Raw genomic sequence first — 24,386 nt, forward strand, 5'->3', positions numbered from 1 at the left:
CAGGAGATTGACGATAAAGAGTAAGTATTAAGAAGAAAAGTAATGTCATTTAAAGGAGTTAGCAAGTGAAAATGATCAGGGTGGAAAAGAAAAAGGCTGATATTGGCCATACTAGAAGGGTCAAGAACAAGGAAAAGAAACCGTGGTTGAAGCTAAACATATCCAATTAAATACTCACCAACTGATTTTGCCCAGACTAATACATCAGGGGCAAGGGATGGAGGAAGTAGAATGGAGAAGGAAAATGACTCCTTTGTATTTAGATAGAAAATGAATAGGAAAATCATATGCAACAAATCATGCATATTATTTTTGTCTCAACATTTTGAACACCTTTTATAATCTTAGTGTAGCCTTAGGGAATGGGAAAGGAAAGGGGGTTAATATCTTTGGGGAAATTAATTTGGTACAAACTATTTGGCTTCTTTGTCCTAGCTGCATTGTTTCCCTGACCTCATCTCTCCTGAGAATCAGCTTCTCTGTTTGCCTGGTCAGGCTTACAGCTTTTCTCTGATCCAGAAGAGAGTTGACTATCAGACTGGAAGCAAGGAGGACTGAAAGCATTAGTAATAGAGGGGAGCTATCAGATTGCATCCAGAACTTGCTGTGAGCAACATCTTCAGAATTAACCATAGGGCTCTCCCTCCTTTCCTGTCTCCAAATGGGGAAGGAGAACCTGAATTCTTCCTCCCAATTATTTACATCCAAAATATCCAAACAGCCTCAATTATTTGGAAGCTTTGCTCCATTGGGGTGAGGATGAGAGAGTAAAACTTATGAAAAGTTGAAAAGCCATTAAAGGAGGCCCACCCAGGAGTTGGTGGTGGCAGCAGTGAGCACAGTTGGAATCAACGACCTGCATTTTCAGGGGATCATAGGAAGGGAGAGAGATGTACACTGAGATGGTGTGCTCCAATAGGGCTCACAACCTCAGGGTAACCAGTCATTAGTTTAAACTGGAGTCAGGAGCTCCACAGGCCCTATTTTCCATCCCAAAGACTTTAATTAAGGTCTGTATATACAGATGACTGCCAAATCCGTATCTCTAGCCCAGACTTTCTTGGGTTTAAAAAATTTGAGTACGAGTATCTACTTGGTTGTCTCAAAGGCATACAAACACCCTAAACTGACCTCACCTTCCCTGCCTCCTAAAACTGGCTCCTCCAGCATTCCCTGAGTAAATGGCATCCTTAACCACTTAGCTGCTTAAGCCAGAAACCTAAACATCAATCTTATGTTCTCCTCCCTTAATCTCAAATCCATCTAAGTCCTATCACCAAGTCCGATCAATTCTGCTTCCTAAATATCTTTCAAATCTGCCCTCCCTTCTCACCACTGTGTCTCTCGGGCCGCCATCTTTTCTCCCCAGAACCACTGCAAGAGTCTCACTGCCAAGGCTTTCCCCTTCCAAGCCATCTCATAACCTAAGGTCAAGTGACTCTTCTAAAGCACAGAGCTGGGGGTGGTGGGGGAGGGGGGCTGGGGTAAAACACAGAACTGATCAACTCATTTTCCTCCTTAAAATCATACAATGATTTATCATTGCCCTTGAACTGAAGTCTAAACTCTTTAAGATATTTTACAAGGTTTTTCTACCTTTCCAGCCTCTTCTCCTCAGCATCATCCCCTCCCCAAAATGTTCTGTAGAATTGTATCTTGTCTGTGCTCTCTAGTACCCGTTATTCCTTATGTTGGAAACACTCTCCTGGCCTCCCTTCCCATCTGGTTAACTCCTCCCCATCTTTCAGGTATCAGTTTAAACACCACTCTGAGAAGCCTTTCCAGACCACCAGCATAGGTTAGCTACCCCTGCTGTATACTGCCAGTGCACCCTACAGTCAATCATCACTCTTAGCACTATTTATTCCACTGCCTAATTAACTTCCTGGTTTTCTGACTAGATAATAAAACCTTAGATCAGCATCTGCTTTGGTCAAGGTTGTATCTATAACACAGTATCTGACACCTAGTAAGCAATCAATGTTATCTGGATGACTGACTAGAAAGCCATTTTTACTTCTCAATCTATTCAAAATGCATACATTTTGTGTGCTGGTGTGTGCGCGCATACACACACACATACACGCACACACCTTCCTCAAAATACAGCTAGGCTGACAAAACTAAAAAATAGCTACAGAGCCCTATATGTGCACACAGTGGTAGAGTGGGTGCCAGTGAGACATGGGAACTCTTTTAGCCTTAATTTCCTCATGTGTAAGATGAGAATAATAAATTCTGCTTTATATAATACAATAAAGCTATTACATCTAAATCCTAATTCCCAAAAAGGGATGGAGCCCCAGTTCTGCTCAAAAGAATCAAAGACTGAAACTGCCCACCAGGTGGCAGTATTACTCCGGACTGGTTCTGTGCGGCTTCCACTGCAGAGCAAGACCTACGGTCCTGGGGAAGCAGAAGGTGCAACCAGGACTGCTTCCCCAGAGCTTTGAGTGAAACCCGAAAAATAACAAAACAAAAAACTCAGAGACCTGGGCATATGTTGAGAAGGCCTCATGTTTCTTAGACCCATCCTCCTCCTCCTCTCATCCCAGGCTCTTCTGAGGCATTGTTTATGCTTAGGAATAAGCATTTTCTGGCTTGCCATTCACAATGGGGGGAATTTCCCCCTTTCAGATAAGTCCTTTTATCGCCCCAGAGCTGCCAGCTTTCATTTCCAGTAGGGCCTGGGCTAAGAACAGAGGCAGACTTGCTTTCTCAGACTGCAGAGGACAACTCCTTCTTCTGGGAAGCCCAATAGCCCTGACTCTGGGACGTGGGGAGTGGCAGAAGCCAGAGCGACTCTTGGTTATAGATTTCACTCATCCTTTTCCACCTTGACTTCAATAAATGAATTCAAGTCAGGACAGCAGGTTTTATGGGACTGGTCAAAAGATAGGGAGACAGGTCCATTTTCATCACCTCCCTCATCTTCCTCTTCTTGGAAATTAGGATTATAAAGTTCTGGTGGAAGGAGCTGGGCCTCAGCAGAAGGTAATCGGTCTGAGGGAGGCCCATATATACGGTTGGCTTTAGTGCCATGCTTAGAGTTGGCATCCAGATGGTAGCAGAGCTCTGTGAGGCGCTGGGCCCGGAAACGGGGAGGCCTAGCTACCCAGACACCTGGCTCATTAAGACTGTCCTCTTCATCTGACATCAGCTCTTCTGTCACATCCTTCCACAGGTGTTGTTCCTCAGGTCCAAAATGCCTCATGATACTGGATCGGTTGGCAAAGAGCTATAGTAGGAGCCCAGGACAGAGATTAGGAAGAGGAAAAAAAACTATGGATTAGGTTTGGGGAGAGGGTTTGTGTAGGAAGAAGTCTGTGTAAAATGTGCCTGAGAGAACCCAGCCCCCAAGTCAAATCTTAGAACTGGCTCACCCTCCTCCTCCTTTATCTGCCTACATTCTTGGCTCTCAACTCTATTCTTAGATGCCATGACCTCTGGCCCTTCCCACTGGTGCTTATTAGGGTTTAGAATTTAGCATCTTGAAAGGAAGGCCTAGAAACCTACCCGGTATCTACGACTTCGCAGTTTCTTCTCCTCTTTTTCCTTCAGTCCTTTAAAGGGGTTCAGGGAGTTGCGGTACTCACGCCTCTTAGTAAGGAAGTAGGCTACACAGGCTCCTGGCAGGGAGAGAGAAGGGAGGGAGCAAAGAGCAGTGGTTCTCAGCCCTTTGTTCTGCCCTAACACTACTGGATGGGAGGGTGAGTTATCACTATTTATTTATTAAATATATTTTTATTGATTTTAGAGAGGGGGAGAGAGAGAGAGAGAGAGAGAGAAACATCAATGATGAGAGAGAATCACTGATCAGCTGCCTCCTGCATGCCCCCCACTGGGGATCGAACCCGCAACCCCGGGCATGTGCCCTTGACCGGAATCGAACCTGGGACCCTTTGGTCCGCAGGCTGATGCTCTATCCACTGAGCCAAACCAGCCAGGGCAAGTATCACTATTTAGACGATGGGTTTTCTTGGAGTAATCACCCATCAGTAAACAAATTTTTTAAAAATCCATCATTTTTTATATTTTCTCTAGTATAATTGATGAAAATTGCTTAATTATTCATAATTTAGACTCGGTATTAATGAAAACTAAATCACCCACCTATAATTTTATACATTGAATAATTGGAATAATTTCCAGAGACCAGCTTCTGTCTCCATGCATTTCAAACCTTGCTTGTCCTCAACTACTCATGTATTTCCAGTGTTGTTCCCCATTGTACACATTCATATTGTGATACAAGCTTTGTTCCTGCACCATTCTGGAGGCTGGGAAGTTCAAGGTCATGGTACTGGCAGATTTCATGTCTGGCAAGAGCCCACTTCCTGGTTCATATATTTTTTTTTGTCTTCTCACTATGTTCTCACATGACAGAAGGGCACCACTATTTTCAAAACCTCCTCTTAGGTTTAGCTCTCCCTGCCCACATCATTCTCTAACACTAACTCCTTTGAGAGTTAAGTACTAGAAAAAGAAAACTCCAATGTTTTTGTAACTCCTTTCCCCCTTCCCCAATTAAACTAACCCCCATTCGCCCTAACAGGTTTGGCTCAGTGGATAGAGCGTCGGCCTGCGGACTGAAGGGTCCCAGGTTCGATTCCGGTTAAGGGCATATACCTGGTTGCAGGCACATCCCCAGTAGGGAGTGTGCAAGAGGCAGCTGATCGATGTTTCTCTCTCATCGATGTTTCTAACTCTCTATCCCTCTCCCTTCCTCTCTGTAAAAAATCAATAAAATATATTAAAAAAAAATAATAAAATAAAATAACCCCCATTCTACTCTGCTGATAGTGGATTACAAGTGCTTTCTTTTTTTTAATCCTTTCCCAAGGATATTTTTTCCATTGATTTTTAAAGAGAGGGAAAGACAGAGAGAAACATCGATGTGAGAGAAGAGCCCCAACCAGGCCAGGGAGGAGCCTGCAACCAAGGTATGTGCCCCCAACCAGAATCGAACCCAGGATCTCTGGTCTGCAGGCCGACGCTCTATCCACTGAGTAAACTGGCTTGGGCTCAATGCTTTCTTTTTTTTTTTTGTAAAAAGGTGGCTTTGTCACTTACTCACCTTATCTCAGTTATGCCATTTTGGCATATACAGTGACAGTCCCTGGAAGCTGGGGTCATTCCCACCCACCATGGTCATTAACAGACCACAGGCCACGTGCCTGAGTGTCAGGGTCCCACTGATGGTTAGAGGCTGCAGGCAGGGGCTGTAGCGGGGGTGGGGGGGAAGGCGGGGGGCTTGAGCCCAGGAGCCTGCCCACTGCTGCCCTGGTGTCAGAGGCCATAGCATTCCCATGGATGGGGCCAAGCAGACCAGAGGAGGTGTCAGGTCTGCTCAGGATTGGGTCTGACAAAGCTACATGTGATGTGGTATGCCCTGGACCGGGGCGGACAGAGCCACCAGGCCCATCCTGGTTCTGCGGCTGATTTGCGGGGTAGTTTTAAGCAAGTTGCTTCTCATCTCTTGGTCTGTCTGTATTCTGGTTAGCACTGCCCATTCTGGGGATCGAGCCCGCAAGTGAGAACTCTGAGGAGTCCTCCTGACTCAGACAGGTGTCAAGTTTCCAACTCTACTGAATTATGACATTGGCTTTCTTCAGCAGAAGTGTTCTTAATGCTTCGGGGTTAGCTACAGACAAATAACAGAAGAGCAAGGAAAATAGAAAGCCCAGGACATAAAACTCAGGACAAAAGGGCTGGCCTGGATTCTGATCTCCTTTTCATAACACTGTAGATTCAGGCCCTATAGAAACATCATGCATAATGGTGTTCTAGCCCTTCCCTTCTCCCATTTTCATTTTAGACTGAGTAGGGGAATAAAAAGGCTGTTAGAGGCAATCCTGTGAATATTGTAGATGAGAAGAAACCAAAAATTATTTTTTTTAAATCCACTCTTTTCAAATCACCTAAATCATCTACACTATGCCTCTTCCCCTTTGCCCAGGAACAGGGAGAAAGGATGAAATGGGAGTTAACTTGGTTTTTCTCACCTTTCAACTCCTTATCAGTGTAATTGTGGGGACTGGTCACCAGCTCCTGCTTAAGCTTTTCCAGAAGGAACTTCACTACTGAAATATTCCAAGAGGATTTGATGCTGCCACAAAGAGAAGAGAGTGAATAAAGCAATCAGCATTTTTGAAACTAGATAAATAGAGATTCCCAGCACTAATCAACTTTGTGATAAATTCCTCCAGGGCGGAAGACAGGATATAAGAGGCAATTGTGTATCCAAAGCCTTAGCCTCATTGTTATATTAGAGCGGCCCCCTCAACTTCCCTTCCTTGGCAAAGTATGCTGTGACTCTTTTCCCTCAAGTGGATCATACCTTTCAGACCCATTGAATCTCTTGTCATTGGTGATGTGGTTATGCACATTGTGGACCAATTTCTAGGGGAAACAAACAAATAAACAAACACAGAATCAAACCAGGGGTGGATATGATGAAACCCTCCTCTGGTTCCTATGCATTGGCCCCATACAGTTCTCTACCTTTCAGAATCCTTTCTGTCAATGTCCTTTCTTAGCCAGAGAGCCTATCCAAGTTATATATCTAATGCCCTCCCCTTCAATCTATTTGTGTGAAGACTCCAAGATCATCCCTGGCCTTGCTTCTGCTCCTAAGGAATATGATCACTAGAGCAGAGGGTCTCAGACATTTCCACAAACATACTCCCAGTAGCAAGGAGAGAACAGATATACATCAGGGCTATTATAAGTGGAAATTTCTTGAAGCCACCTACTCTTGCAATTTTTAAAAATTTCTTCACAACATATCTGTATTTCTTTTTTTGCATTTTAATTTCTTTATTGATTAAGGTATTACATATTTGTCCTCATCCCTCCATTACCTTATCTATATTTCTTTTAATATAAAAATATCTGTCTGGCTGGTGTAGCTCAGTGGTTGAGCATCAACCTATGAACCAGGAGGTCATGGTTCGATTCCCAGTCAAGACACATGCCTGGTTGTGGACTCAATCCCCAGTAAGGGAGTGTGCAGGAAGCAGCCGATCAATGATTCTCTCGCCTCACTGATGTTTCTCTCTCTCCCTCTCAATAAAAATATACTTTAAAAAATACCTTCCAAATTTTTCTAGTAAAATTGATGATCCAGGAAAATACCCCTTTGTACATCACCACAAATCTCAGGGGTACACACACCATGGTCTGAAAAACAGAAACCTAAAATAATAGAAATGTGAAATGGAAAGGTCCTTGGAGACGTTGTCACCCAACTTTCCTTTCACATCATTAAACAGGCTGTCTTTCAGCTTTGCTTATACACCTTTAATGACAGGTCCCCACTAGTTTTTGAATTGGCTTATTCTACCGTTGAACATTTCTGTTAAAAAATTCTGCCTTAGATGCTCCAAAATCTGACCCATTTTAACCATAATAGCACCTGAAATATTTGAAGACAGCTTTCATGTACTCAAAAAGTCTTCTCTTACCCAGTCTAAATATCCCCACATCCTTTAGCCATTCCTCGTGACAGAGTTTCCAGATAGACTTGTCATGAAACTATGAGGATCTTTGGTTTGCTAGTGTCTCTCTTATAACGTGGCACCTGGAACCAAATCTAACTCATCAGTTGAGGTCTGGCAAAAGGGAGCATTACTTCCCCAAGTGGAACTCTACACTTCTAGGAATGAAACCCAAGATGGTGTTACCTTTCTTAGCAACCCCATCCCTACTCACAGTATCACAGGGTTCACACATAGTGAACCTGTAGTCAAGTTCATTTTTCGCATGGATTAACTATCTCTACCATTCTGCAGATTTCTTTAAAATTTTAATGGAGGATTTTAAATTTCTTCCTATTAAATTTAGTTCTGTTGTTTCTGATTATATTTTCATCCGAAGCTCTCACAGTCAATTGATGTGAGTAGTGATCTCTACCCAGTTCTGAGTTGATGGACTCATATCCTGACCTCAAAACTTCAATTTCAGCCCTAGCTGGCTTGGCTCAGTGGATAGAGTGTCGTGGACTGAAAGGTCCCTGGTTCGATTCCTGGTCAAGGGCACATGCCTGGGTTGCAGGCTTGATCCCCAGTGTGGGGTGTGCAGGAGGCAGCCAATCAATGATCCTCTCTCATCATTGATGTTCCTATCTCTCTCTCCCTCTCCCTTCCTCTTTGAAATCAATAAAAATATATATTTAAAAAACACTTCAATTTCATATTCAGAAATGCCCAATTTATCCTTCTACCTCTATGGCTGACTGACTATATCAAGTTAGGAAATTACTGTTCATTTTTGTGGCTATGATCTCCACTCTATGAAAAAGACTATTATACTAGCTTCATATTTGATAGAGTTATTTTACCTCTTAGAAGTCCAAACTTAAGGAATCACAGGAATATGTGAGAATGCTTCAGAAAGAATTTGAAAGAATTGCAAAAGAAAGAAAGAAAAAAAAAAAAAAGGAGTTACATAGTTTCCAACTCAAGTGGCTTGGAAGAGATGAGCTGATAAAAATCAAACCAGGCCTGAAGTGGAAAGGGACAATATTCTAGACAATAATATTAAAACTTGTGTAAAGGCTGCCGGCTAAAAATAAATGGATTTCCACAAGGGGTGGCTGGGATGTACAGCATTCCAAGAAATTAAGAGTTCTGGTTTGGTCCTTTTGGATCCCTAGAAGCAATCCACAGAATAGTTTAGATCTGCAACTGTCTCTCTCCCTCTAAACCCAGTCTGGCACAAGAACATTTTAAATCTTCTTCTGAGATGGGCAGCAAAGTTCCCTGACTGATCCTCTAGATCAGTACTTTGCAAGTACTATAATGAGTAAACATACTGCACACCCCCCAGAAGATCTGCTGTTCCACCAGACTCTCCAAAGGGCAGGAAGAAGCCAGGCCTCAACACTGAACCTCTTACTGGAGGCAGTAGGCAGGAGAGGAATGGAAGTGACAGAAAAAAAAAAAAAAATCCTCATTTTATGCAAATTAGAATTATCATACATTTACTCCTAACTTATAAACACTATGAAGTTTGGGGAAATCCCTCAATTTCTATCACTGGCAGCAAAAGAGGACCTCTTGGGTCAGAAATCCATGACAAAGAAATTACACCCATTCCCTGTTCTTGGTAAGTGAGGAGATATCCCAGAACATAACCAAAATTTGAAATGAAGGTTAGAAACCAGGTAAAACTGATTATGGTGTCTTCCTTCCTAAGGAAAATCCCTCAATGTAAAAACAAATCAAATAAAAGGGAGACTAAGGTAGGATCTCTTAGGAAAAGGAAAAGGAAGAAAGAAGTAACGTAAATAAAGGAGGTATAAATGTTTTCAATCTTTGCTAAGACTGTAACAAGAAGAAATGGGCAATACTATATATTGTGATAAGATTTTGGTTGGATGTGAGTGGTGATCTCCACTCCTAACCAGAACTCTGAAGTTACTTCATTAGCCATTATCCAGGGCATGGAAACCCATTATAGTCAATCTGAACATTACAGTATATAGCTAAAAAACACCCCCATGGTTATCAGAAAGATGTTTTTGGGCACAGATCCAAAGGCCTATGGTCACCCTAGAACAGGTTTCTCAACCTTGGCCCTATTGACATTTAGGCCCAATAGCTGCAGGGGGTTGTCCTGTGCTCTGTAGGATGCTGAACAATGTTCCATACCACGGCTTTAGACAGAACTAGATCAGGTCAGTACCTTTTCTGCCAAGATCTCTTAGATTCACTAAAATCCCCAAACTTTTATAACTGAGCTTAGTGTCTAATGGGCCTCTGCATCTTCGAGGTTTGGGACCACCTCAGGACACTCTGACCTTTCTGCCCAAAGGGCCCCTTGCTGCTTCCCCCGAATACTGGTAATTTTCAGGCAGTTTCCAGTGCCTTCAGTGGTCAAACTGCTCAATGCCTTAAAGAACTTCCCACTAGGATTATTAGATCCCTGGGAGATGTGACATAATGCTCCCCTTTTTGTTTCTTTCATTTAAAAAAAATATTTTTTTTTATTGATTTCAGACAGGAAGGGAGAATGAGAGAGAGATAGAAATGTCGATGAGAGAATCATTGATTGGCTGCCTCCTGCATGCCCCACACTGGGGGTTGATCCCACAACCCAAGTTATGTGCCCTGACTAGGAGTCAAACTGTGACCTATTTCATAGTCGAGGCTCAACCACTGAGCCATGCCGGCCAGGATACCCCCACTTTTAAATGGAAGATATAAATTTATCTGGAAAAGCCTAAAAAAAAGTTCCATTGAGCCCAGCTCGCATGGTTCAATGGTTGAGTGTCGACCTATGAACCACGGGTTACATGCAGGAGGCAGCCAATCAATGATCCTCTCTCATTGGTGTTTCTCTCTCTCCCTCCCTCTCCTTCCTCTCTGAAATCAATAAAAATATATATATATATTTTTTAAAGTTCCATTGATAGGTGGGGGATTGCCTAACCCTAGAGCTCTGGAACAATCTCCTTCTTGCCTCTCCCACTCCAGTAAGATTCAGGATACCATGCATTCAATATGGGAAGTTTAAAATCAACCCACACTTTACTCTTCATTTATCTTTCCAGACTGAAGAAAAATTCATAGAAATTGAGCTCACTCACAGAAAGTACCAGATCCCGCTTGCGCCTGGAGTTCTTCTGCCCACTCCCTCTGGTCCTGCATGGGGAAGCAGTAAACCCTAGAGAGTGTCTCAGCTCCCCAGTTCCCCCTGGGCCTGACTCTTCCAAGGCACCTTCCAGCGCAGCAGCAGCACTGAGCATGTCCTCGGGGCGAGGCAGTGGCAGCTTGATTCCATTTTCTGGCCCTGTCTCTGAAGTTGCCCGCTGGATAGCCAGTTGTGTGGCTGGTGAGAGCTGCTTGGCATAAGCAGAGACCAGCACCCGCTGTACTGCACCCTCAGAGGCCACATAATCATCCACCAGCTAAGAACATAAAAAAGAATAGCCTATTAGCCAGCCAGGCTTAGGGGAACCTTGTTAACCATCAATCTTTGGCCAAGGATAATGAACAGAGAGTGGAAAGCAGGGGGGAATCTAGCACAGTCTTTAATGGTCAATGGCTTGTTTCTGTGGGACTCCAATAAGAGTGTTGGGCAAATATTTCTGTGTGTTGGATCCAACAGGGCTTCTCATGTTGGATCATTACCATAGGACTGATTACAAGGATAAGGCATGTTTCTGATGCTCTATTTGTGAGGGGTCATTTATGATTTGCTCTTGGGTATAAGAACTGTAGCTAGGTAAGTGTTTTGTCTAAAAGGGATTGGGGGAGGAAGTGATGACAAGAAAGGAAAACCAAGAGAAGGAACAAGAAAATAAAATGGTAATAATAATAGAGAGGAAAACGGGAGAAAAAAAATGGGAACAAAGGAGGAGATACAGAGTCAGAAATCTCTAGAGAGGCTGGCACCAACTCCCCCCCTACCCCCACTCCCTTTCCCTTTGTGGGGCCAGTCTGTGCCCTCATCTTGATCCTGCCTTGGTGACATCCAACTGGCACTGTTTTGACATCTACTTGCCTGCCTGTGCCTTCACTCAAGGACATACGGGGCAGGGAAAGGAAGGAGGGAGGAAGGGAAAGAGGGAAGAAGGAGGGGGATTTCTGCAGCTAAGAAAACGAAACAGTGAAAGTGGGGGTGGGGGACACAGAAAGAAGTGGGGGAGGAGGCTGAGATTTATAGACCTGTGAACTGCTTTTTGCCTGGGAAATGTAATTCCATCCTGTGGCTTGGAAGCCTTCCCTGCCTAAAGGAAGCACAGCTCAGGGTACTGCCTGGCCTGGTACCCTCCTGCTTCCTACCACCTTCCCAATTCCTCCTCCTGCAGCCCCAAACCACTGACAGTCCTGGCCAGGCACAGCCTGGAGATAGCAGTAGTAGCTGTGGCCCACCCACATAGCTAGGCCTTTGGGGAGCAGTGACCAGCTGCAGTGTGCACTGGAGGGGCACAGGGGAGTTGATACATTCGTTTCTCAGACTCACAGATGGACCAGGCATTGCATCCCTTCCTGTGTGTTCTCCTCAAGTCTTGACTGGGTGTCTGGGCCTTGTCTTGGCGGGGAGAAGAAAAGGGAAAGGGTAGAGGAAGAACCTGGTGGGGGAGAGCTGACAGACCTCCCACGGTCTCTCAAGTGGCAGCACATCTGATATTTTCCCATCTCTATGATCTCTATAGTTGCTCCATCTCCCTCTCATACTGCCATGTGTGACATTCTGCAGTTTTTACTCTCCTCAGCCAGGATTTGCCTGCTCATATGGCCTTGAGCAATAAAGAAACTGAAATAGCACAAAGTAGTTCAATGTCTTTTCCTACTCACAAATATGCTCGCTTGCCTCCCTCCTTCTCCTTACCTACTGTTAACTCTTAGTGACCCACTTCTTTTCCTCATTTTATTTCCTTTCCTCTACATTCTTCCCACTTTACCTCATATTCTCTCTAGCATAAATTCTCTTTCCATTTAGACTCACCTTTCTTTCCTGTGCTCTTTTTTCACTTTTTCTCCTTCCTCAACCATTCATTTCCACCTTCCTCTTTCCCTCATCTTCTCTTCTATTATCTTTGTCCTTCCCCTCTCACTTTTTCCTTCTATCTCTCTTACCACTTCTGCCTCTCTCCCCTCTCACTCCCATCTCTCTGTACTGAATTCCTCTTGGCTAGCAGAGGGCCCGTGATAAAATATAAATGAGCCGTCTGTGCATGGCAGGCATTCTTGCCACGAGAGGCAGAGAGTATGGAGCAGCTGAGACATCTGTGGAGGAGAAGGTGCTCCACAGCTACTGAGAGGGAGGGAAGGGCACCCCATCACCACACACACCAGAAATGACCTACTGCCAAAGAGACTATGGTTCAGGAAGAAACAGGAGTGCTGATTACCCTGAAGACAAAGGAAACTTGGTACTGTCTCTATTTTATCACACGTACAAACAAAAGCAAGGTTTAAGGAGGGGGAAATACAAAAAGAGAGAAAAAAGGAAAAGGCCAGGAAAATCACTAAGAAGCAACAACACTCGTGTTCTGCTCTGAAGCAATATACTCACGGGATTGAGCACTGGGGCGCCCTCACTGGCAGCCAGGGTGCATCCCGGGAGCCGCACATCTCTCTGAGCGGCTGGGAAGCCCAAAGGGCCAGGCCCTACAGCCAAGGCTGCTCCCAGCTGCTGCTCAATCACCACCTGCACACCGCTGCCCAAGCCGTCACACTCCTCTTCCATGGCAGATGCAGTTCTGCAGGCTCCCCCAGGACTCTCCTTGAGAGACCCAGGCTCCTCAAGTGGTGAACCATGTGCCTGGCTGTCCCCATCTTCATCAGGCGTGGACACTTGGCCTTGCCTCAGCTCACCCACTTCCTCCTGGAGACGTTTTAGCAATTCATTGTTGGCCCTGGCAAGACCCAGAGCAGCCTCAGCCAGACCCACTGCCTTATCCACCCGCTGGTAGATAATATGCAGGAGCTGCTCTGAACTGTGAACCGCCAGGCCATGTCCGGTCACTGTGATAGGGGTGCTGGGAGGAGGATTCCCACTCTGAGAGCCTGTGTTGCCCCCACTAGTCTCACTCTTACAGGCACAGCAGCAGCATCTGGCCTCACTGCCACTGGGAGGGGAGAAGAGAATGGTGGCACTGAAGGACATGCTGATGGAATAAGGAACCACCACGCTTACACTGCTGGGCTGCTCCCAAAGGTGTCCCCAGTCAACTGGACTTCACGAGTTTGTAGGAAACACTGGCCTCTGGATTCACTTTTCTTTCTCGTGGAGGATGATCAGAGGAGCTTGGGCACCAGGCTGTGTGTTCTGTGAAGGAGAAGGCAAGCCGTGAAGGAGCACACAGTTCATGGCTGCTTCTCCTCGTCCTTCAGAGGGATAGGGGCCTTCTTCTGTCTGCAGATCCTTTGCTCCCCTCACACAGCACACTGGGTATCACATTCATCCTTTACTGACAGGGTGGTACCTACAAAGGCTTTCCTGACGAACACAGTTTCAGGGGGTAGAAGGCATTTTTCCTGCACCCAAGCATGGAACCCCTACCACTCCAACCTAAGGAGCAGAGAGGGGCCTGGAAAGAACCCACCAGGATCTGAAAAGATTAGAAGATTAAGGAAGAAAATGTAGATCTGTAATAACACTATTGCATTTCATTGCTTTGACATCATGCCTTAAGGAGTTCAGAACATTTCACGTAGGTTATCTCATCCACAGGGCAGCTCTAGGAAACACGTAACACCAAGTCCAGAGAAGAGACAATGTGAAGAAGTCACATATCCTTTTCAAGGTCAGAGGACGACAGCAGAATCCAGTTGTCTATTTTCAACCTAGTGTTTATTTTTCTGAACTGATACCACTTTTTGTTGACATAAAGAATCATAATTCTGTCCTCTCCATAATTTTCATACAGATGCATTCAGAGGAAGACTCCTACTAGTAAATAAAAAATATGCTGCCCTGGCTGGTTTTGCTCAGTGGTCAGAGCATCAGACCATGAACTGAAGGGTCTTGGGTTTGATTCCCAGTCAAGGACATGTACCTTGGTGGCAGGTCGGGGCACATGTGGGAGGTAATCAATCTATGTGTCTCTCTCACCTCTCTCTCTCTCTCTCTCTCTCTCTCTCTCTCTCTCTCTCTCTCTCTCTCCCCCCGCCTCCGCCCTCCCCTCCATGATCTCTAAAAACAAAAAATCAATGGAAAAAATCCTCAGGTGAGAATTAAAAAAAAAAAAAAAGGAAATATGCTGATCACTGCAGCCCTCAATATGTCACTGACCTTACACTATCATATTATGAATGTTTTGGTGGGGGGGCCGGGGGATGAAACGCTGGATCAGAGAACTGAGCTGCGGTAAACCAGGGCGCAGCGCCCCTTGCTGTGTTGTATACCAGGGCCTCCACTTCTGCAATCCTTCAGCCTATAGCCCAGAGAGATCACTCCTGGGGTCCTTTATCTCCACTTCACATGCTCCTTAAGGGAGAGGCAAAGCTCAACTGGAATGTCTAAGTAGCTAAGTGCTGCCACTGCCCACATGACCAGTCCCTATAAAAGGAGAAACCAGAATATCAATGATAAACCAAACTGCCTCTCTTTTGAATCACTATAGTTAAGCAACTAAACTACTCCAGGAGAGGGGAAAAAAGGTGTGGGCGGGTTGGTTTGTACCCCTGAGAACACTCAAAGGAATTTCATACTGTCATCTTCTAAATGATACTTGATTATAGAAAAAAAAATCCTTCTGCCTGAAGCTCCCCAAGTGACAAAATCTTAAGTATGTTTACAATTTCCTCAAGACATACATGTCTATCTTACCCTGTAAATTATAACATCACAATTAAAAGGAGAGGAGGAGGTTAGGAAAAATTTCTGCATATTGAGATTTTTTGTTTAGTTTAGTTTGGGATTTTTTTTTTGAATCAGCAATCTCATTTCAGAAACAGGTAATATCAATGCCTCTGAGGTACTAAAGTGTAAATCTGACAATACATTTTCATTACATTTGGTTATTATTAAAGAACTAGAGGCCCGGTGCATGAAATTCGTGCACAGAAATTCGTCCCTCAGCCCGGCCTGCACCCCCTCCAATCCGGGACCCCTTTGGGGATGTGCGACTGCCAGTTTAGGTCCAAGTCAGACATCCCTCTCGCAATCCAGGACCACTGGCTCCTAACCACTCACCTGTCTGCCTGCCTAATGCACCCAACTGCCCTCCCCTGCTGGCCTGGCCGCCCCCAACTGCCCTCCCCTGCCAGCCTGATCGCCTGTAACTGCCTCTGCCTCGGCCCCCACCACCATGGCTTTCTCCAGAAGGAAGTCAGACGTCTGGAAGATGGCTGGTCAACCCGGTCTAATTAGCATATTACCCTTTTATTAGTATAGATAGTAATTAAAAAATATATTTTTAATTGATTTCAGAGAGGAAGGGAGAGATAGAAATATCAATGATGAAAGAGAATCATTGATAGCTGCCTCCTGCATGCCCCCCACGGGGGATTGAGCCCACAACCCAGGCATGTGCTCTGATTGGGAATCGAATCATGACCTCCTTTATGGTTCATAGGTTGATGCTCAACCACTGAGCAACAGCAACTGGGCAAGAATAGTCTTTAATTTGTTCTTTCCACCCTTTATATCAAGAAATGCCTTTCTGCCCTGGCCGGTGTGTCTCAGTAGGTTGGAGCATTGTCCACTAAAAGGTGGCAGGTTTGATTCCTGGTCAGAGCACATACCCAGGTTGTGGGTTCGATACCCGGTTGGAGTGTGTATAGAAGGCAACTGATCAATGTTTCTCTCACACATCAATGTTTCTCTCTCCCTCCCTCTCTCTCTCCTCTTCCTCACTCTAAAATCAATAAAAATTGAAATAAAACTGTTACTCTCTGGAGCATTTGAAATCTTAAAAAAGAAAGAAATGCTTTTCTGTGCCAGATATTCACTTACAAGAGCTGAACTCAAATCCATTATAGCCTCTCTGTCATTAGTCACTGGAAGGCACAACTAAGCCTCAAATGAAAGGTTAAAGCCAAATTAAAACTAAAGGTTAAAGGAAAGTACTAAGTGATTCCTATGTCAATTCATGGATGAATCATTTCTATCTCCCCTTCTAAATAAGCGCATACACTGCTCCTGTAGGGTTTTTCATTTTTTTAACCAACATCATGGAGGTTTAGTTTGAAACATGGGCATTATAAGAAAAAGAAAGTTAAGTTATGTAGATGGCAACATACTAATGCTTGTCAGTTGGGTTCAGTATTTATAAAATCAGAAATTAATGCATGCATATAAGCCTAACCAGTGGTCACGGACAACAGGGGGGTGGGGGCATGAGTGGGGAGGGGTTTGGGATAGGAATGGGGGGATGAGGACAAATATGTGATACCTTAATCAATAAAGAAATTAAAAAAAAAAAGAAATTAAGATGCATCTGCCCTAGCCGATTTGGTTCAGTGTATAGAGCATCGGCCTGAGGACTAAAGGGTCCGGGTTGGATTCCGATCAAGGGCACATGCCCAGACTGCAGGCTATATTCTCAGTAGGGGGCGTGCAGGAGGCAGCCAATCAATGATTCTCTCATCACTGATGTTTCTCTCCCTCTCCCTTCCTCTCTGAAATCAATTTAAAAATTTATTTTTTTAAAAAAAATGCATCAAATTGGGACACTGGGTTGGGACAAACTGATGACTGCTATACTCTTGCACCAAACACTCTTTCTTGCAAGAGGCCTTTATCCCACCTGCATGAGGTCCTTACTTTGCCTACACGCTGTCAGCCTTGAGTTTTCCCTCCCCTTTAAACCATCTTTCCCAGGTCATCTTTCCCAAACAGCACTAAACTAGAAATTTAAAAAAAAAAAAGGAGGGGAGGGGGGTACTTATCCTGCTGCTTCACTTAAGAGCTGTGTGAATTTAGGCAAATTATCACTTTTTTTCTGAGCCCAGAGTTCTCATCCCTGCCTACTTTGAGTGCTTTTGTTAAGATTATCTACAGAGTAAGGCATCCACAGAGTAAGGCATCCACAGAGTGCTGGTACACGGTCAGTGCTCCACAATAGCAGCTGGATGATATTATGACTATTCCTGAAACATTTGTGTCCCCACCCTGGACATCCATCCTGATTTCCTAATCTTAAAAAAAACACACACAAAACAATGCAATGGCTTGAAATGGAATTTGAGTGATTTCCCTTAAATTTAGTCTCAAATTTCTAAGAATAAATTCAAGTCTACAAAGATGCATTTATAGGTACAAAACCTTCTATTGTGCAAATCAGAAAGATAATTAAGAAAACAGAGTACTTGCAATTTATTTACTATATCTGGCTTTCAACTAAGAATAATATTAAACTTTGCTTGCATATTATTAAACTGAGTTTTTAATAATAAATATGTTTTCCTATTGTGAATTCTCTTTGTTCCTCAAATTTTTTCTGCTTTTCTATTTTGTGTATTAATATACTTTGTCCATTTTAGAATGTCAGATTCAGGACAACAAATGGGTGTTTTCTTGAATTAAGTACAGTGCACTGTAGCACAATGGGAATTCAAATAACTTTTTTGATTTCCATAAATATTATTGCTGACTTAATTTCCCTGCTTCCTGCAATAGTCTCCCACATAAACTCTAAGACATTGAAATGAAAGGACAAGGAAAGAAACTGGGTCAGCAGGGAATAAAGGAATATTTCACATTATAACATTTACTAGCTAGATAAATGCTGGATAGTGATTAAAAACAAAACACTAGCCCTAGCTGGTTTGGCTCAGTGGATAGAGCATCAGCTTGCAGACTGAGGGGTCCTGGGTTCGAGTTCAGTCAAGGGCACATGCCCAGGTTGCTGGCTGGATCCCCAGTAGGGGGCGTGCAGGAGAGAACTCTCATCATTGATTTGTCTATCTCCCTCTCCCTCTCTGAAATCAATAAAAATATATTTTAAAAAACACTAATTTCACTAGCTACATATGTTCCCATTACAGAAAATGAACATTATTTTAAAAAGAGGTTTTTCTAAAAATCCTTTATATGTAGTAACATGCTAAAGAATGAGTCACCAAAATGGATTATCACTTCTAAGTACTTGAAGGAAAGACAAAATCCCTATATGCAAGGAACTAACAGTGTATGTGAGAATGGGAATGTCTAAAGAACAAAGCAGCCCAAGACATGTGGCTCAGTGGTAGAGCATTGATCTATGGACCAGGAGGGGGCAGTTCGATTCTAGTCAGGACACATGCCCAGGTTGTGGGCTCAATCAATGATTCTCTCTCATCTCTCTCTTCCTCTCTATCTGAAATCAATAAAAAATATATTTAGCCCTGACCGGTTTGGCTCAGTGGATAGAGCGTGGGCCTGCAGACTGAAGGGTCCCAGGTTCGATTCCGGTCAAGGGCATGTACCTTGGTTGCGGGCACATCCCCAGTGGGAGGTGTGCAAGAGGCAGCTGATCGATGTTTCTCTCCCATCGATGTTTCTAACTCTCTATCCCTCTCCCTTCCTCTCTGTAAAAAATCAATAAAATATATTTTTAAAAAATATATATATTTAAAAAAGAAATGTACATTTCAATAATTTTCCTCACAAATATTTGGATAAAAAAAGAAAGAAAACTCATCTTCTTTAGACAGTTCAGGGTGAGACTATCCATAATCTTAAACTATTCCTTTCTTCCCAAGTCACATGTATTTTTGTTAGAACTAAATATATCACACTCTTGGCAGCTCCCTTGCTTGCTTTCTACCCATTTTGAGTTTGAATTTTCTGCATGACTGAGTTCACCTCCAAACTATGAAAAATAAAAGTTTTTTCACTACTAGATGTGTATGATATGGTATCATTCAGATGATATATGTTCTATAATGGGCCCTTGACTCATTCAGGGTCATGCTAGCAAAGGACTTCCTTAAATGTGATTACTAAAAGCATAGCAATTTATGCCATAATTTTCATTTTAAGAAATAAAAAAGGAAAATGCCACTTAAAGCTCCTGCTGTGCTGGTCCCAGCTCCTCCATTTGAAGGTGCAAAATGGCTCACTTGTTCAAAAGGTCCTCAGGAAACCTACTTCTATGAAATGAGCTCTTGCCCTAGCTGGTTTGGCTCAGTGGATAGAGCATCAGCTTGCAGACTGAGGGATCCCAGGTTCGAGGCCAGTCAAGGGCACACGCCTGGGTTGCAGGCTCAATCCCCAGTGGGAGGCCTGCAAGAGGCAGCCAATCAATGATTCCCTCTCATCATTGATGTTTCTATGTCTTTCTCCCTCTCCCTTCCTCTCTGAAATCAATAAAAATATTTTTTTAAAAAAAATAAATGATCTCTTTATCACACAAAAGTAGGTAAGCAAATACCATAAAATACTACTGTATTTTTTGTCCTGCAAAAAAATCTAAGACCTCATTTTTAGGGGTTAAAGAAGAGAGCTGTAGACCTAGAAGGCAGAATCAGGTAAAATGAAAAGGATTTCACCTAATCAAAAAAGTTCCAAGTATAATAGAGTGGTATGAGTTTTTAACTCAGTGTAGCAGTTTTTATTTACATTTGCTAATATGCAACTTGGTAAAATTAAATTTTCTGGCTTAAGCTTTTTATATAAATGTGCCTGATAGTAAAGGATTCAGCCTGCATTTCTGGAGAAACTGAAAAATAAAAAACTAAAGCTAATCATGTGCCCAGAAAGCCCTCAGCAAATGTTAGTTGATTAAATATTAGTCAAGGTGGTCACCAGGGACAGAACTACTTCCGAAGAGACAGTATGATTTAGCTACAGGCAGGATGGCCGCAGCGATGAAGGGGAACAGAGCTCAGAGCTCAGGCACTACCTCTGAACCCACAGGGAACAGGGCGACCCGCCCTGAGCCCAATCCTGGGAGTCCCGGGAAAGGCGTGATTCCCGGGGAGGTGGCGGCCAGCGGAGCGGCTGGAGCCGCTCGGTATCTAGCTGGGATACCCGGGGTAGACAACGTGGCCACGAAAGCTCTGCAGACTCCAACTGAGGGAGGCCCCGGAATTCCCGCTGTGGCCCGCTAGGCAGCCCTGCGGTGTCCCACCACGTGCGCCCCGCACCACCGCGCCAGCTGACTCAGCGCCACCAGATCCACACGCCAGCGACTGAGGGAGACCGCGGCGCCCGTGTACCCGGCCTGCGCGCGCACGCGGGGAGGCCCCGCCCCGCCTTCCTCTGGCTCCCTATGATTGGCAGTTAAAAATGTTGGGGGAGCAGAGCCAGGGACGCTACTGGCTCCAATCCACAGTCACTCAACGAGCAGGGAAGGGAGGGGCCTCCTCAGGGAGGGACACGACTGCAGGCTTTTTCAAGGCCGGTCAGGCGCCATCTTTAACTTTGTTTTTTTTTTTAATTTCCTCACTTTTGTTTCTCTTACAAAGCTGCGTGTACAACATTATAAACACAGTGGCCACAAACCTATCCCCCCTTCCCCTACACACAAATCAGTTTCACACCTTTGGTGGTGGAAGGCTTTTCGGTCCTGCCGGCCTTGGTCACAAATCTTTCCATCACTACGAAGTGGCAGTTCCCTTTAGTTTAAAGACGTTTTCACCTCGAGGGGCCTCGCGGATTCCCAAACAAAACCAACTAAGTTCAGCTTAGCTTTGCTTTGGTAGGAAGAACAAGCCACGCTATATTCGTGAGAGGGATTATCTTTCTTACAAAGAAAGAAACTCCAAGCAAGGATATTGGCTGTGAGCCTAGGGTCCTGGTAAAACCAAGCAGCCTCGAAGTCGGGGCTGGGCTGCGCTCCACGCCAGGCAGAGCCCTCCCTTTTCTGGGAATCTGAAAAGTGAGGCGAAAGGTGAGTGTGATGACTGCAGTGCTGCGGAAAGGAATGAAAAAGGGTGAAACTCCATTCGAAACTTCAGCACTGCCATCACTACCAAAGTCACTAGAATTGACTAGATTTCAAAGTTCTGTAGGTTTAAACTCGTAGAATGATCCACATTTGAGAATATTTATGAAGCAATGACCTGGCTTGCATCGTTAGGGAATAAAAAACATTCAATTCAGGTAAGAAGTGCAGAGAGCCCACCCAGGGCCACTTGCATTAGAGTGGATTTCAGGATCCGTACAAATAATGCCACCGCCGTAGTTACTGAGATGTCTCAATTATGGCTTGAAACTAGGACAGCAGGTGAGGGATGGAAACGAATTACCATCCTCGCATTGTAGCAATGACACTTGAACTTTATGGTAGATCCTTATCGTTCTCTTGGTGCTACTACACTTCCGACATTCCAGGTTCTCCCTCGTCACCCCGCATACTTCAGTGCTTTCACTCCAACCTGCAAACATGGCGCTGAATATAAATATACTTCGTGTGACTCCTAATAGGAGACAGTGGTTCTGTAACAGAATGAAATGAGAATATGGCTCAAATAACTGGAGGCTCTGCTCTAAGCTTGTTGTCCTTTAATTCATATACTTTTCTCCGTAACTGAGACTTGAGCAGACCTTTTATTCCAGAAATGTGACAGCATAAAAAAGCACTTCTCATCCCTCCTATTTCTTATTTGCCTCTGCCTCCTCTGACCCCTTCCCCTCCCCACCTACCACCAAGAACACTTTTTGAGAACTGGATTTGACTGGATTATTTTCCTGATACTTTGCCAGCTGTGGGGCTTTTCAAACAAATCCCAACCTATAAACGACAATTTTGTCAAAAAGCCAAGAGAGAACTTCCCTTCTTGAACACACCAACCAAACCACACATAAAGGCCAAAATATACACAGCTGTACACTTAAGAACAGAGACAATAAAAAGAAAAACCACTTAGGCAAAATAGTTACTAAAAAAGGCTTTGAACCACAGATTCAATAAATTGCCTACCCTCATTTGCCAAACGGACTGTATACTTCCTGGCAATTATTTAATTATTCACCAACCTGATCCTTTAGAAGAGGAGCAGGAAAATACAGTAAATGCATACAGAATGAAGTGCTTGAGTATATGCTACGTAGTGTAGAAATTCTTCTAAACTCTAATTTGCAAACAAAACCCTGTTTTGATCACATTTGGGAACAGAAAAAAAAATTCACAGCCTAGGGGCTACTTCGCCCACATAAAACCAAAGGCAATCGCTTCTGAAAACAAAACCTAATATGGCATGTATACACACTGTACACATACACAAAGCACAGAGCCCCAAGATAAACCTTTACGATATTATTTGCTTCATGAAATACACACGTACTCATGAAAATGTAAGCCACGTTGTAAAAAGGGCTTTGACCCACTCCCCAGGGAAATGATAATATCCAAACATTTTTAACCTATTGGCCTTGGACAACTGCCACATTCAAGCCACTTGTTTTTGGTTCTGCGTGAGAGTGTGTAAAACGCACGCAAACAGCTTTGTGGAGTCGTCAATCTCCGCTTCCTTCGACATTGCCAGTGGCAGAAATTCACATTACCCCTTCAGCCCGCTTAAAAAGACGAAATCTACACTTCCCGAGCAGCTACATTTTTTAAATCCCTCGACCATAAAAATTTACCAGTTCTTAAAATGTGATAGCAAAAAAGAAAAAAAAAAACTCTATAAATTTGACTGGAAACAGTTGTACACGATCATCCTGCTTCTCAACTTCTTGGTATATTTAAAACCTTGACGAGGAAAAAGAAAGAGGAAGAGAGACAGAAAAAGAAATGGGGGAAAGCGCAAATTCCCCTTAGCAACAGTTTCCTCACCCCAGCACTGCCACGGATCTCTATTTTTAAAAATTTTGAACACACACACAGAGTAAAGAGGGGGAGGAAAATGGAAAAAGGATACCCGAAGGTCGTATGGCTCTTTGTATTCGTGTGTGTGCAAAAAGGAGGACTCGCGGAGCCCGAGCCGGCAAGCCCCGCCCTTCCCCGGACGCCCGCCCGGATTGGCCGCCGGCGGCCGCGGGGCGCCCCGCCCGCGAGCACACGCGAGCCGCAGGCGCGGGCCCAATGGGGCCCCCTGAGGGCCGCCCGACCCCCGACCCCAACACCCTCCCCCCGGGGCCCAGGGCCCGGAGCCCGCTCTCACTGCCCACTTCACCTCTCCCACCTTCCTTTTACTTTCCAGCCCTCCTCCCTCCCGTTCCCATCACGTTCCTCAGTGCGAGGAGGCCCTTGTGCAGGATAAATACCGCCGTGAGCGAGTTCCTTCAGGCAATTTGCTAAACTTGGTCAACTAGTCAGTGAAGTTCCAGACGGGGATTAAGCGACGAGGACTTGGTCCGCGGGGCCCAGCCCAAGATCATATCTTTTAAACTTCTTTTTCCGGTCACGTCTGCGGCTTAACGCTCCCCCCTTTAAATGAACATTCATACAACAGGCAACATTCTTCAGGTGAAAGCAGTCTCACTCTTTCGGAATGTCTTTGCTCATCCTGACTCCCCAGTTTTCTCTTTGACTACTTTCTTAGGAACCTAAATAAAATGGCTTCTCTTGACCTCCTGCATGAAGACCTGGTTGCTTGTACCTGGATTTCTTTTAGTCCTCACCTGAGAATATGTTTGTTTTGTAAATATGTTTTTATTGATTTTAGAAAGAGAGTAAGGGAGAGGGATAGAGAAACACTGATCAGCTGCCTCCTGCTCGCCCCTCTTGGGGATCCCGCCACCCAGACTGGGAATCAGCTGGTGGCCTCTTGGGTCCTGGGTGGAGGCTGCACCGCTGAGCGCACCGCAGGCGGAGGAAGTGGTTTTATTGATCTGAGGGGAGAGAGGGGAGAGAGAGAATCTGTTGCCTCCCGCCCAGACCAGGGATCAAACCTACGACCTAGGTGTGTGCCCTGCCTGGGAAGTGGACCCACCGCCTTTTGGTGCCCCGGGCAATGCCCCCACCAACCGGCCAGGGCTGGGCCTGGATTCACGCCTCCATATTCTGTTCCCATGCCCTGTTCTGAGTTCCCACGGCTCTCACCTTTTCACCCCTT

General features: G+C 44.5%; 1 protein-coding gene across 5 annotated transcripts; it reads right to left on the minus strand.

Moving 5' to 3' along the window:
• Positions 1 to 290: 290 nt before the first annotated feature.
• LOC308249954 (uncharacterized protein C14orf93) lies at positions 291 to 23,324 on the minus strand. 5 transcript variants are annotated; one of them, XM_080672108.1, is made up of 8 exons: positions 23,250 to 23,286; positions 13,770 to 14,065; positions 13,027 to 13,251; positions 10,592 to 10,912; positions 6,341 to 6,402; positions 6,006 to 6,109; positions 3,517 to 3,629; positions 2,501 to 3,238 (listed from the first exon to the last, which is right to left on the minus strand). In XM_080672108.1, exons 3-8 carry the CDS (start codon positions 13,198 to 13,200, stop codon positions 2,819 to 2,821), a joined length of 1,194 nt encoding a protein of 397 aa, XP_080528234.1. In that variant the 5' UTR covers positions 13,201 to 13,251; positions 13,770 to 14,065; positions 23,250 to 23,286; the 3' UTR covers positions 2,501 to 2,818. The 5 variants fall into 5 exon arrangements, with proteins under 5 accessions (XP_080528232.1, XP_080528234.1, XP_080528230.1 ...); XM_080672104.1 differs by having other exon boundaries at positions 13,027 to 13,782; positions 13,944 to 14,065; positions 23,250 to 23,284; XM_080672105.1 differs by having other exon boundaries at positions 13,027 to 13,782; positions 23,250 to 23,276.
• Between the last annotated feature and the right edge of the window lie 1,062 nt (positions 23,325 to 24,386).

The sequence above is a fragment of the Plecotus auritus genome, assembly GCF_963455305.1.
Source record: "Plecotus auritus genome assembly, chromosome: 1".
Lineage (NCBI taxonomy): Eukaryota > Metazoa > Chordata > Mammalia > Chiroptera > Vespertilionidae > Plecotus > Plecotus auritus.